Genomic DNA, 14,797 nt, shown 5'->3' with positions numbered 1-14,797 from the left:
AAATTTAATGTTGGGCTCTGAGAAAGGGGGGATGAGCTTTTCTCAGGTAGGTGTGATGCTAGCCAGGAAGCAAGTTAAAGGTAATTGGCAAAATAACCGGAGGGGGGATTAAATTTAGCAAGGTTTTGTGGGCTGACAGGCCTTGTCTGAAGAGTGAATGGGACCAGATTCTAAATTAATTTTCCCAAAAGGGAAAAGAAAAAAAAAACATTGCAAAGCTGTGTAGAAGAGCAGAGAAGGGGAACAAATTGGACAGAGAAACAGCACAAGTAGAATGGGCTGAGAGCACTGAGCTGCTCTTTGCTTGAGTTGGACATTGACAAGGAAGAAGCAAGTGTCCTGAGATGCCATAATCTTGGTAGGGACTATGTGTGTCACCATGCCAGAGAAATGCAGCAGATCATTCAGCATCCATAAGAAGTAAAAGGTAGCCAATGTTTTGGGCCTGAGCGTTCTGCATGTTTGTGCGTGGCTCTTGACCCCAGCATCTGCAAACTTTCTTGTTTAACTATTCCCATGCCAGGTTTTGTTGGTCACCCCCTCTGTAAAATATAACTGTGGATTCCGGATAATATAATCCATCAAGAAGTGTGTATAAGTTTGGGTGTAAACCTATCAGTGACTGGACAATTGTTGCATTGCCGGTTGGAAAACCTGACCTCTCTCTACTCCCTTCCTACTAACGCTCTCTCTCTGATGCCTGTTTAGTGGAAGCTCCTGGTAGGATATTTAACCTTACCACATCAGCAGACAATAACTCCGTCAATATCACGTGGAATCACACCTTCCCAAGTGAAATGGCCGAGTTTACAATTGAATACATTTACAGTAAGCACTGCTGTATGCTCTGTATGCATGGGGCCAATGTTCTGGACGGGGCGTTCAATACGACATGGGGTCACACAGTCCTGGGTCCCAGTTCCGCTGCAGGTGGTGGAGTTACTGAGCCTCCCCTTCAAGGAGTGGGCAGTGAGGAAGGTGAGCATTAGGAGTGTACATAGAAAGCCTGCTGGTATGGGATTGGAACTGAAAGAAAGTATTATCAGTGGAGGGGACACCGAGTACTTCAGAGATCATTGAGCGAAGAGTGGAGGGGACACCGAGTACTTCAGAGATCTTGAGCGAAGAATGAAGGGAAAGGGAAATGCTAGACCTTGAATGATGGCAAAGCTAGATAGATACTGCAAAATATGTGTACGCTGAGCACTTGGACCACAGCCTTCATTCTGGGTCCATTACCTTGGACAACATTGTAATGTGACCCCCACCTCCCTCCCTCCCCCACTGGCCCATTCATTCCTAGTGTGGCCTCTAACAGATGGTCAGTAATAGTGACCAGCAGGAATGATCAGAATCAAACTCGAGTCTTTGGCCATCAAAAGCCGAACACATTGTTCACATGGGATCTGCATTGCGTCCAAATTACGGGGGCGGAAGCTTCATCTCTCCATTGTGTGAAGATTCCCGAGTTTTATCTATCCCACTGGAGCTGAAATCTCAGTTAGCTACAGGCATCTGTGGAGTGGATTAAATCCTATCCCAACCCCTCTCCATGGGTGGTCTCCAGTGTTCATTGTGGATTATGCACCCTCGAGTTTTCACACTATTGGTTACAACCCAATACATAATATCTCCAATACATAATTAGTGGATATTAGTCTTTCCCTAAAGACTCAGGGAATTAGGGGGCATGCATCAGCTGCAAACAGTAGGGGTTTGGTTTAAGTTGGCATTGTGTTTAGTACAGACATTATGGGTCGAAGGGTCTGTTCCTGTGCTATAATATTTGATGTTAGATGGCTTTCCTGGCAAAGCTGGAAGTGACGATAAATAGGAGAAAGACACAGGTGTGCAGTGGGAGCTCCCTACTGGAATGGGAGCAGAGGCTTATAGTTGTGGGAGGAGTTAGACACAGGGGGCTTTGTCTCCCTTCCATTCACCACCCAGCCCCAGGGATTGCCCATGGAAGTGCGCAAGGCTGACAGAATTGCACCGCATCACCCAACCAGCAGAGGTTGCCTCCAAGGAGTTGACCCAAATTTTTTGTCTCTTTCACTCGCGTCTGACAGGTAATGGCACGGTGAAACAAGAGCAGGTGTCGGTCGGTCAGAATGCTGTCCAGCTCCTGGGCTTAGTGCCTGCCACCCAGTACAAAGTGAGAGTGTATTCCACCCTATTCCCGTCTGTCACCAGCAACACCACCGCCTTTGAGACCAGCCCAGGTGAGGCCTGAGGGCACCTCCACATGCATGACTGAATGCAACATGGCTTTGCCACTGCATCCTGCATCATCGTTGGCTGCCCACCCACTCTCCCCAAATCACTGTGGATTTGAGCGCAGCCACGGAAACCAAGAAAGAATGCTTCTCAAACTTCTCCTTCTTTGTGTTCTTTTCACCGTGCATGGCTTATCGTTAATTTTTAATGTACAAGATTAGCTGTGGCAAAAAAAATTGCTTCAGGAGATTAGAGTAACTCAGAAGTCAGCCAGGGATATCATTCCATTCCCAGGTCAGAGATGCCATGGACCATCTTCCCAAAGAAGTTTAGGGCATTGCAGTTAGCGTCGTGCAACGCTCTTATATCGCCAGTGACCCGGTTTCAATCTGGCGCTGTCTGTAAGGAGTTTATATGTTTTCCCCATGTCTGCACATGGGTTTCCCCTGGGTGCTCCGGTTTCCTCCAACCATTCAAAAATGTATGGGGTATAATTTGACAGCACGGGCACGAGGGCTGAAAAAGCCTGTAACCGTGCTGTATATCTAAATTTAATAAGTTTAAATGGACCATAAGGTTCCCTCATCTATTCCTCATTCATTCCATTCATTGGAGCATCAGCTGTGTCTCATACAACACGGAAATGGCTCTGTATCTCTACAAGTCTCATTTATCCATAATTGGTTCTGACTCACCAAGTCCCTCCAGCTTCTCGTTGTTTGCCCAAAGCCTTCTATGTTATGGCAATTCAAATGATTGCTTACATATTTCTTACATGTTGGGATAATGCCTACCTCTTTCACCTTGTCACCCTGCATGCTCCGAGACCTCCCACCCTTTGAGGTTTGCATTAGGAATTCCAACTGGGTAAGTGTCCATCAAGGACAATGAGGGAAAATGGGCCAAGATCTACAAGATGGGCCAAAGAAAATGGGCCAAGATCCACAAGACCCCATCTACCATGACTGTCAGCTGGTCAGAACCGGAAGACCCAACTTAGAGAGGAGATTTTCCACAAAGTAGAGGAAAGAGTCCTTCTAGATCATTCAACTTGGGACCAAACTCCATCCATGTCTTATCCCCTCCTCTCCAGGGCCACCTCTGGAAGATTCCACAAGAAGGAATGCAACCTCATGTCATCGATCTTATATACCTTATGCTGAGTAGACTTTTCCAGTTGCTTTGTTGCTTCCACCATTTGTCACTCAAAGGCCTACTCCACAGTGACTGAGAATTTCCACGGTGCCCCCTTGGTGTCCCACACGACTTCCTGGTAGGCTGTCAATGCCTTTTAACATCCAGGAAAATATTTGCTGCCTTCAGGATTCACTGGCAAGAAGGACTTCTCCTGAATATGCTGAAAGAAACCTTCATCCAACTGATATTTCCACAGTTCACTGCCATGTAGTTCCCTCCAGATCCAACTTTAGTCCCTTTCGACTCAGTATGCCAAGCATGCTCCTTCCTCAGCTGCCTTGCTGTTAGCGTTTCATGGATCACATATGCATGGTGGAGTTGCATTTGTTATGTGTGTGTGTGTGTGTGTGTGTGGGGTGTGTTTATTTGTGGAGCCTTTGAATCCGGTATGTTTCCACCTGCATCACCTTCTGCCACACTGGTGTAAACAATGTGCATTTCCATCTGCTCCAACATGCAACTTTAGTGACACATCCAATGTCATCTAGAGTTTGGTTGCTTTCCCAATAGCTTTATCACATGAAATTGGCATGTGCTATAAATTGCATGCTGTGCAATTGTCATCCAGCTGCTTGGACCTCTCTTGGTTAATGTTGCCAGCCTTCGTGACTGCTGAACGGTTATTACCTATTTTTTTTGTGACCCGTGGGATGGTAAAGGATATATACCATCTGGATCGAAGGCCAAGTCTGGACGATTGGAGAGAAAAGGGAGACAACAGTCAGAGTTCAGAGTGGGAGTGAGTGGTTTAGTTACTGAAGGACAAGTAGGTATAGGGCTGGTCAGTTAGCTGTAGATCAATATCTTTTATGGGGAAATGGGGACAGGAGATTGAGACTTCACACAGACTTGTCATGGGGTGTAGTTTGAAGCAAGGATTAAAATTGATAAATTGCTGATCATGTCATGTGTAAATGCCACTCTCCCTGAGTTCTTGTGGAATTTGCAGAATGATGCAGAACAAACCCCACAAATCCTTTTTAAGACACTGTACCAGAAAATATCAATTTTCATTGAAGTAGAGCTGATATAAATAGTGTCACACCCTTGAATTTCAGAGACAAGTCATTTGTTCAGTTTTGTGCTAATTATACCAGACTAAATTTTTTTCAAAAGGATTGCTTCCTGAAAAAGAAATTGGGAATAATAATCAACGACTTCAGGATGAACACTCGGATAATTTCAGATTTGCTATATCATGAAGGAAGTTGGAGAAACATTAATTTAGCTTTTATTGAATCTAGCATGTTTAAACATTGCGTTATTTCAGCAGACCTAAAAATGTTTTGCAGCTGATTTTGTTTGTACTCAGCATCTGATGCCTTTCGTGTCAGTGTCAACAATAGTCGGCCAGCATTGATGGATTCCGGTTGCCCTGATACCACCTTTCCATGCTCTCAATGTCCTGGTGAAACCTTCCACTATGTTTGCCACTGACTACACCCGGATCGGCAGGGAAGACGCCCAAGTGCGAATGCAGGAAATGAATTTTCAATGGCACGCTGCACCTCATGGTTTTGTAGGGCTTGAAGTAGACTTGAAATATGACAGGAAATCACAAAAATAGGTTATACCTAAAAGACGGTAGGTGATAGGAGAATTTTAAGGTGATTTTTGTGATCAGCAGTCCAAAATCCTCAAAATACACTGAGGAAGCAAAGTCTTTGTGGCCCAATGTTATTTTTATTACTAGTGAGAGTGCAGCACAGTTAGTGTAGCGGTTAAGTGCAATGTTATCACAGCATAAGCAACCTGGGTTCGAAACTGCCGCTGCTTCTATGTTCTCCCCATGTCTGCATGAGTTTCTTCCAGTTCCCTCCCACGTTCCAAAAGCATACAGGGTTAGTTGATTAACTGGGCACAAGGGTGTAATTGTGTCATGGGCTGGTTGAGCCTGTTACCATGCTGTATATAAAATTAAAATTCAGTGTGGGGGGAGGGGGTATTGATTGTCACACACACTGAGATTCAGTGAACAGCTTTGCTTTGCATGCCTGCCAGGCAAGTCAAGCACTACATAGTCCAGCAGATGGTGTATGAGTAGAAGCATAGTGGTGCAAACAAAACCAAATAAAAGCAAGTGTGGAGTTTCGTGCCACAGAAAGCAACAGGGCAGGGTGTAGTGTTAAAATTAAAAAGCACAGTTGAGCAGAGCAAGGTATCATCCTGTACTGATGGGTGGTCCACTCAAGAATTTGATCACAGCAGGAAAGAATCTGTGTTTCAACGTGGAGTTATCAGCTTTCAAACTCTCTACCTTCTGTCCAAAGGCCGGGTGGGTAGTGGGGAGGGGGAGAATACGTGACTGGGGTGGGATATGCACTCCTAATATGTTGGCTGCTCTGCCGAGACAATGGGAAAAGAAGGAGAAAGTCGATGGAGATTTTTGAGAGTGGCTCCCCCTTCTCGTGTCCTCAACCAATTTTGTTACAGCAGAAAATGCTTGAACTATTCCACAGGTCAGGCAGCCTCTGTGGAGAGAGATGCAGGGTTAACGTTTCTGTTCGATCGCACTTCTCCACAATGGGAACGGGCTTTAATTTGCAAAGATGGAGTGGTGTGGAGAGAATAAATAGGGATGGGCGTGATGGGGACGGAGACAGAATTATGCCACCATTACTTTTGGTGCTGTCTGAAAATGGATTGCCAGCAAAGGTTCCTCACAGCGCTGCAGACCTCTGAAGACCTGCTGGAAATCCAGAATAAAAGAGAACGCTGGAAGCACTAAGAAGAACAGGCAGCGTCTGTGCACAGAGAAAACTGAGAATGTTAATGGATGACCTTGCAGCATAAGTGACACAAAGAGGAAAGGAAAGAAATCTGCATCTTATTACAACCCAGCCCTTTGTTCACTCTGCCCCTCTCCCTCTCTGCAACTTAGCAGGGTTTATTTTCTCTCTCTCTCTCTCTTCCAGTTCTGGTCGCCTCATTACAGGAAGGATGTGGAACCTATGGAGAGGGTACAGAGTAGATTTACCAGGATGTTGCCTGGATTGGAAAATAAGTCTCATGAGGCAAGGTTTTCAGAGCTGGGGCTTTTTTCTTTGGTAAGAAGAAGTATGAGAGGAGACTTAATAGAGGTCTCCAAGATTCTGAGAGGTCTGGCCAGGGTGGACAGCCAGCGCCTTTTTCCCAGGGAAGGAATAGCAAACACCAAAAGATATCTGTATGAAATGAAGGGAGGGAAGTTTAGGGGAAACATCAGGGGTAATTTTTTTCATAGAGAGTTGTGAGTGCCTGGAATGCATTCCCAGGTTGGAACAAGAGGGGCATTTTAGAGACTCTGATAGGCACATAGATGAAAGAAAAATAGAGGGTTATGAGGTAGGAAGGGTTTAGTATTTTTTTGGTAAGAATATATAGGTCAGCACAATATTGAAGGCCGGAGGGCCTGTACTGTACTATGCTGATCTATGTTCTAAGACCTGAATAGCTTATTCTGTTTCTCTTTTCAGGAATCCTGCTGAGTGCTTCCAGCATTTTGCATTTTCATAGTTGATTTTTGGTATCTGCCATGTCCAGCTTTTCAACTGGATTTCAGTCAGCTGCATCCTCTGGTGGTACCTTTGTGTATAGTGGCAGACTACGAAAGCCAATGTTTGCTGATGTATGTAAACTGCTACCATCTGCTGCTTTGGATGGACATTGCAGTTCTATTTAGTGAACCAATTGGTTCTGCCAAAGTTATGCAGTGGAACCCATTGATTGTGCTGGCAAATCAGTGCCAATGAGACATGGGTTTAATGTTTGTGTTCTGCTGGACCTTGATAGGCTTATGGACTGTTAGAGGTATCAAAAGCATCTCAAGAAGTTGCCACAGTTCTGTTGTGCAGAGTGTGAAGAGATTTCTCTGCATTTAGTCACGTGGCAGCAGAGAAGGGATTTAACTTTGAATACAAACACTTGATTTTCATTGAATCCCATTCACAATGAGTATCTCAAGCTCAGCAGTCCATTTTGCATCCACCTCTGAGAGTTCAGTAACTTCATTGGTGGAAAGCTGAGCCCTCGATCCAGGGAACACAACAGCTGATCAAAGTTTGGAGCCAATGGTGTGGGTGGTAGTTCTCAGTGTTTGTGACCCTCGAGGTGTTGGAGAACCTGATGGCCAAGGACCTCATCTGATCCTTGGAAAACCTCCAATTGTTGGAGGGCCTTGCAGAGATGGAGAATATCATGGAGGAATGGCCTCACGTCGTATGGACTCGCGTCAGTGGAGAAACCCGTGTTAATGAGATGCTCTCTGGGATTCAAGTCAGAGGGCAGGAAAACCCACATTGCAGTAACATGACTAGGATTTACTACATCATGATTCCATAAGATACACAATATAGGAGAAGAAGTAGGCCATTCAGCCCATCGGGTTCACTCTGCCTTTCCATCATTCCGAATCAGATTCAGAACTTTTTTTTATCAGAATTTATTGTCATGAACATGTCACAAAGCTTCCTGCTTTGCTGAAACATTGCAGTGAAAGCATTTATATAAATCACATTACAAAATAAATAAGAATAGTGCAAGAAAAAGACAAAGTAACGTAGTGTCAATGGTTCATTGTTCATTCAGGCATCTGGTGTCATGTGTCAGAGGGAAAGAAGCTGTGCCACTGAGTGCATGTCTTCAGGCTCCTGCACCTTTTTCCTGATGGTAGCAGAGTGGAGGGCGTGCCTGGGAGGTGGGGGTCCTTGAGCTTTCTTAAGACACTGCCTCTATTCAGGGATAAAGGATATGGATGGAGGCTGGGATTAGCTCTACAAAATAAGGAACAATAGAATAAATCTCCAGCTGATCAAAGAGGCTGCAATTGCATGTAATAGAGAGATTAAAATTAAATTGGAGGAGAAATAGACTGCAGAGTTAACAGATCAATGAGAAACATATTTCTCCGTGTAATTCAGACAGGAATTTGAGTGCTGGGTACGAACTTTGTGTTTGTTGACTGTTGTTTCTTCAGATCATTGCTAGGGCTTACAATGAGCAGATTCTCCCACATAATGCCATGTTATATTTTCCAGCTTTCACCAACAGTCACGCAGACATCGCCACTCAGGGCTGGTTCATCGGCTTAATGTGTGCGGTGGCACTTCTCGTGCTCATCCTGCTAATTGTGTGCTTCATTAAGAGGAGCAAAGGAGGCAAGTACCCAGGTAAGAAGCCAAAGTTGTAACATCTCTCTCCTCCACTCTCTGGGCTGGTGATTCCATTGGGCCTTTTGCCCGTGGCTCTGGTTCCAGTTAGGAAGATGGATTTGATGTACAGGTGGATGGAGGAGAAGGTTGGCAGACTCTTATTCCAAACATCCCACCTTTCAGAGTTTACACCCATCCTGTCTCTTATCATCAATCATTCTGTGCCCAAAACAGGTCCAGATGAATGAAGCTGGCACTGAGAGCATCATTTCCATTCATCACATCCCTTGAAAGTATGAAGGCCAGACCTGCAGCTCCACCACCTCCTTCCACCTCCCACCTGGAGACATTGCATCCCTGCACACAGACGAGATGTATAAAGCAATGGGGATGGAGACCTGGTGCAAGAACCCAACGCCTTTGCATTATTCCTTGGGCAAGAAGAATATAAGCATCACCTCTTACCCCGACTCTACTATAGAGTTTCCTGATGGTATCACTCTACAGAGACCTCAGTAGCAAGTTCCTGTTGTCTGGTACCTGTCATGCGGGAGGTTTGAGCAGAAAGGTTGGCACATCCTACTTTTCAGATATTGTCCTCTGGGTGGAGATCTGGCATTGAAGCTCTTGGCCATTTTTATCTCGGTCACCCAAGTGGAAATCTATAGAATCATCCTGTATCCTAAAGACAAAGTTGTCAAAAACCAAATAAACTGTTAAAAGTTCAGAGTCTCATGGAACCTTTCCGGTAGCCCAAGTGCTCGGGCTATGGACAAGGGCCATTTGAGAAGAAGGGTTAAGGTAAAGGATGACATTCCTATTATTCTTGCCCAAGGTATAACATAAAGGTGTTGGCCCCTCCTGATCTCCATCAGGATTGGGAACGAAGTATAGGGGGGAAGGTCTGGCACTTGTGCTTCCAAGGGGCTTGATGAATGGAAATGATGTCCTCACTTCCATCTTCATTCACCTGGTCTCCGTTTCAGGTGTGGGCACAGAATTGTTGACGATTGGAGGCAGGAAGGGTGTAAACTCTGAGAGATGTGACGTTTGTAATAAGAGACCTCCAACCTACTCCTCCATATCTACATCAAATCCATCTTCCCAACTGAGCCCTGTATCTCTTGGGGTCAATTGATGTCCAAAAATCCATTGACCCAATGGAAAGATGTCCTATTTCTAACGCCCGCCCCGATCCCATCACCTCCTCCCTGGGCAAAAAACTCCCAAAGTCAGAATTTGTGAGGCTGGCTATTTCATGGGGATTCAATTCTCTGAAAAGCAGTGGTTCCTTCGTTGGAATAATCTCAGCCTGATCTAATGGCCTGAAGCCTGAAATCCAGGTAGGGCTCAGCTCACCTCTGCGCTTAAATGCCTCAGGTGTGCGCTGTCTGACCTATGGATGATTGCAGTGGTGAGATTGGCGAGGAAGGAGCACTTACATATCCCATACATAACTACCATGGTTTGAGGACTGAAACGTCCCATTTCTGAAACTCAAACACAGACTGTTGGCTGACATACTACTGTAATACTAAGGGAAAGCCACTCAGTCAAAGGTTGTGCCTTTAAAACAAGACCTTGAACGGAATTTGCCGCTGGTTGCAAGAGATTTCACAACAATGCTTCCAAGACCAATGAGATCCTGCTATCATGGGAAATAGGTATATCTTAACTAGCACTTAAAGCAAATCATTACCCAATTCTCACATTGCTACTTGTTCAGCTTGCTGGCAGCTGATTGGCTGAAGTGACTACTTCAAAGCATTTCATTGGCTGCAAAGAGCTTTGGGACTGATGAGCTCATGGAAGATGTGGTCAGAAATCAGATCTTTTATTGTTTGACTTTATGATGACTTTTCAACACTTGCTCTTTCTCTCTGCAGTTAAGACCACAGAAGAGAACCGACCTTCACAAGATGACAATGGATACTTGTAGGTTATCTTCTTTAACTTGTTGACATGCGATACTCTGAGAGATGCACCCACCTCCACCTTCTCTGTCCATTCCTATAACCTCCAAGTGCCCCTGAGCCCTGTCACGGATCTGTCAGGTTGCCCAATGTTAACTGATGGCGCCATGCACGCAGCACCTTGAGTGCACAGCGACATGCCGTTACCTACAGGGGAGCCTCAATGAAACCATTCAGGGCAATACCACATTCAAACCTTGAATTCATGCAGTAGGGACTGGTTTTAGTATCAATGCCCATCTGGTCCAAGGTTGGCCACTGTACAGAAACAGCCATGTAATTTTGTCACGTGTACTCCAGAGATCCTTGTTAGCAAGCCATGGAACTTGTCAAGGGAAAAGTTCAAGTATCCCATCCAATAAAATGGAATTTGTAGTGCAGTTTATAATTGAGGTAGCAACTACAAGGCCTATCATCTGGAATACAGGTACATAATTCCCTGACAGTGGCATCACAGGTAGATAGGGTCGAAAAAAAGAGATTTTGGCACGTTGGCCTTCATAAATCAAAGCAGTCAGTATAGGAGTTTGGATATTATTGGTAAAGTTCTACAACAAGACATTGGTGATGCCATATTTGGAGTATTGTGTATAGTTTTGGTCACCTACCTCCAGAAAAGATATCAATAAAGTAGAAAAGAGTGCAGAGAAGATTTACTGGGATGTTGCTGGGTCTTCAGGAGTTGAGTTACAGGGAAAGGTTAAATAACTTAGGACTTTATTCCCTGGAGCGTAAAAGAAAGAAGGGAGATTTGATAGAGGTATTTAAAATACAAGCAGGCATTTTCCACTAAAGTTAGGTGAGATACAAACCAGAGGTCACAGCTTAAGGGTGAAGGAGGAGAAGCTTAGGCGGAATTTCTTCATGCAGAGAGTGGTGGAATTGTGGAATGAACTGCCAGCTGAAGTGGTGAATGCAGGTTCAATTTTAACATTTAAGAAACATTTGGACAGATACATGGATAGAAGGGGTCTGGAGGGCTACGGAACAGGTTCAGGTCAATGGGACTAGGAAGAATAATGATGTTCTACAGTTCTAAGACCACAAGAGTAGGACTAGGCCATTCAGCCCATTGAATCTACCATTCAAACCATGGCTGATGTAGTTTTCCTCTCAACCCCATTCTCCTACCTTCTCCCACATCCATTGACACCCTTACTAATCAAGAACCTATCAACATTTGCTTTGAATTTTCACAAACACTTGGCTTCCACAGCTGCCTGGCAACAAAATGTTCTCTGCCCTCTGGTTGATGGGCCATTGTCCAACCCAGATGTGTTTTATTATCCAATGTAAAACAGCATGTATCAGCATCTTTGAGATATCCAAACAATATACAATCCCTGACCTTCCGTAGTCAAGCAAAATTGTCCCTCACGACTCTCAGACCCTCTGGGCCAAAGGCTCATCAAAGTCCATGAACTTAACGTGGAGATTAAATGGGGTGATGGAAAGCCACGATTATTTCTACAATGTTTTTTTAATAAAATTAGGAATATTTCATTTGAGTTCTATAGTTTAGTTTGGCAGTAGAAAACACTAACAACCGTTAAACAGATGTTTCAAATAATTAGCTCCATGTTTCAGAAATCTTTCCCAGTGTGGATTCAGTAATTCCCACCCATCTTTGCTCCCTCCCACCCCCACCCCTCAACCACAGTTTGATTGGTCAATCTTGCCATTCTCACACTTGATCCATAACACCCATTTGAGGTAATACACAGGAAGAGGCCATTCAGCCCATCAGATCTTCATGCCTTGCTTCTCCCTTCAACAAAAGTCAAACTTATGATCTTCATTGTTCATGGCTTGTTTGGTACCATCTTGAGTCGTGCTGACTGAGAAAATCCTAACCGCAAACATTTACGTGGACCTAAATCAGTCCCCACATGATGCATACCCTTCTACTATTCCTGCCCAGACAGCAGATACAGGGAACAATAGGCGATTCTCTAGGCTAAAGCCACATTAGGGTTTCAGCTAATATTGACAAACCTAGTCAAGACTGAGAATTTAAGCCAAATTTTCCAGCTGTGAAATTCCCATTGTTTAAACTCCAGTTTGCATTGCATGATGTTTAACACAACAGTTATTTTCCTGTTGAGTCACCTTGGACTGGTTTATAATTAAAGGCAGGCAGGTTGGTTGAAGAGAATCCCCAAAGTATCAAAGAACTAGATTCCCCCAGGACGTGAAAAATGATGGCAAAGCAACTTCCAGGTAGACATGGCACACTGATGGAAAAGAAGACTTCATCTCTCCACCACATGTACTTAGTAATGCAGTTTGGAATAAGTGTAGGAGAACACCACCATCATGTCTTTCTATCCGATGGTTAGTTCAACACCAGCGCCTCAATCCATGGATGGTTTCAATCATGTCCAACTGAGTAACTTAGTTTCGAATCCGGTGTTGTCTGGATTTGTTCTTCCCGGGTTTGCATGTGTTTACCATGGATGCTCCAGTTTCCTTCCACCTCCAAAATGTATGTGTCTGTAGGTTAATTTGGGTGTAATTGGCAGCACAGGTTTAAATAGCTGGAATCGGCTTACACTGTGCTGTATATAAAATTTTTAAAATTTAGATTTATTTCAGTTCTGGCAGCTTGAAGTTTTGACCCTTGCTGGGACGAAGTTAAGGAGATCGTGTCCCCTCTTTCCAGTAGCATCCCACTGCACAAGTCAGTGCAGAGAAAGAGAGAAGATCCACAGGACACCAGCCCTGATTATTGGCATCCTACCCTTAGCAGATCATGCAATCTAGGGCCTCAAGTCATTTGGAACCAATGAACTCAAGGCTACAGTCTGAATCCTGCCCATTTGCGGGCCAGCGGGCCTCTGGACGCTGGGCTTATTTTCTCACAGATCCACTGGTGACTGGCGGTTGAGAGGCATTGGGATGCTAAAGTATGCAATTGTGGAAAAGTTTGATTTAAATCTGCATCCCCTGCTTGTAACAAAGAGGGAATGGTGAGGCTGCTTCTTCCATTCAGTTCCATTCATTCCTTGTGATGCAATCCATTTCCTGACATCCGTGGCCCGCGCTGCCCCAATCTTGTTCTGCTGTACACGTGTCTTTGTGCATGCTAACACTCACCAATGCCTTTATGTTTCTTTATTCACCGCTCCTAGACCCAGGCTGGATAAAAGGTATTACTGTGATGTTCAGAATTATACCAAATAGTTATCCTTGACTTCCAATTCAATAACTTTCACTTGTACACAAACCATTTGCGGGTGGTGATTGATTTTGAATTACTTTAATTTATAATCTTGGCATATTGTGGATAGTATAAACAATGCAGAGGGAACTCAGGAGTTCTCTTAGGGTTCATTGGAGGTAAAGGTTTGGGGGCTGAGTAAAAAGCAGGCAGGTGCCTGAATGAAGAGAAAGAGCAGGGGGGAGGAGGACATGAGAAAGGAGAGGTGAGAATTGATTGGGGAAGGTGGAAGCGGCTCTATGAATGCAGAGCAGGAGGAAAGGAGATGGTGGGAAGAAGAGAGAGAGAGAGAGAGAGCTGGGTGAGAAAAGACATAGGGATAGATGGGAGGCCTAACGGAAACCAGAGAAATCGAAGTTAATGTCATCTGGTTAGGTCCCCAGACAGAATATGAGGTGATGTTCCTCCTCCAATTTGCAGGTGGTCTCACTCTAACAGTGCATGAGCCCATGGGCAGACATGTTGGAAAGGGAATGGGGTGGATAATTGAAATGGGAGATCCCCACTATTGCGATGGACAGAGCCGAGGTACTTAACAAAGCTGCCTCTCGCTTTTCCCTATGTCTCCTTTCCCGCATCTCAGCTTTCACAGAAGTAACCTCCACCCTTCCCCATCAACTCTCACATTTTCTCTCACCTATTCTCCCATCCATATCCTATTAACACCTTTTGTCTGTTGGTCTGTACTCCTCCCCCTGCCCTTTTTTTTGATTCAGGAACCTGCCTGTTTTTTTTTACTCAGACCTTGAAGAAGGGTTCAGACCCAAAACATTGAAATTATATTTTGACCTTCTGAGACCTGCTGAGTTCCCCCAGCATTTCTGTGTTTTTACTACAATGAGCATCAGCAGATTTTCGTATTTCACTGTATTGTGGATAGTTTTCAATATTCTGGCAATGACCACATAGAAATAATTGGATTTTTTTGTCCTGAGTAAGAAATGTGTGAGGAGTGAAGGAAAAGTTGGGAGAATCTGGAATGGGTTTCATTGCAGTACAGAGGAAAATTCACAACTTAAAGCTCCCCTCCATCTGCAAATACGGGTTCTGGGGCATACTTC

The 14,797-nt window shown here is 44.5% G+C and overlaps 1 protein-coding gene across 1 annotated transcript in view; it reads left to right on the top strand.

Moving 5' to 3' along the window:
* Positions 1-14,797, top strand: part of LOC138765547 (neurofascin-like) — a 216,497-nt gene that overhangs the window by 189,497 nt on the left and 12,203 nt on the right. The window contains exons 35-40 of the mRNA XM_069942578.1: positions 709-978; positions 2,070-2,222; positions 8,430-8,561; positions 10,430-10,478; positions 10,634-10,694; positions 13,263-13,388. Coding sequence (XP_069798679.1) covers positions 709-978; positions 2,070-2,222; positions 8,430-8,561; positions 10,430-10,478; positions 10,634-10,694; positions 13,263-13,388 — 791 coding nt within the window. The remainder of the gene's footprint in view (positions 1-708; positions 979-2,069; positions 2,223-8,429; positions 8,562-10,429; positions 10,479-10,633; positions 10,695-13,262; positions 13,389-14,797) is intronic.

Source organism: Narcine bancroftii, chromosome 5, assembly GCF_036971445.1.
Source record: "Narcine bancroftii isolate sNarBan1 chromosome 5, sNarBan1.hap1, whole genome shotgun sequence".
Classification (NCBI taxonomy): Eukaryota; Metazoa; Chordata; class Chondrichthyes; order Torpediniformes; family Narcinidae; genus Narcine; species Narcine bancroftii.
Note: the sequence above shows the minus strand (reverse complement) of the source record. Positions and strands in the feature narration are given on the sequence as shown.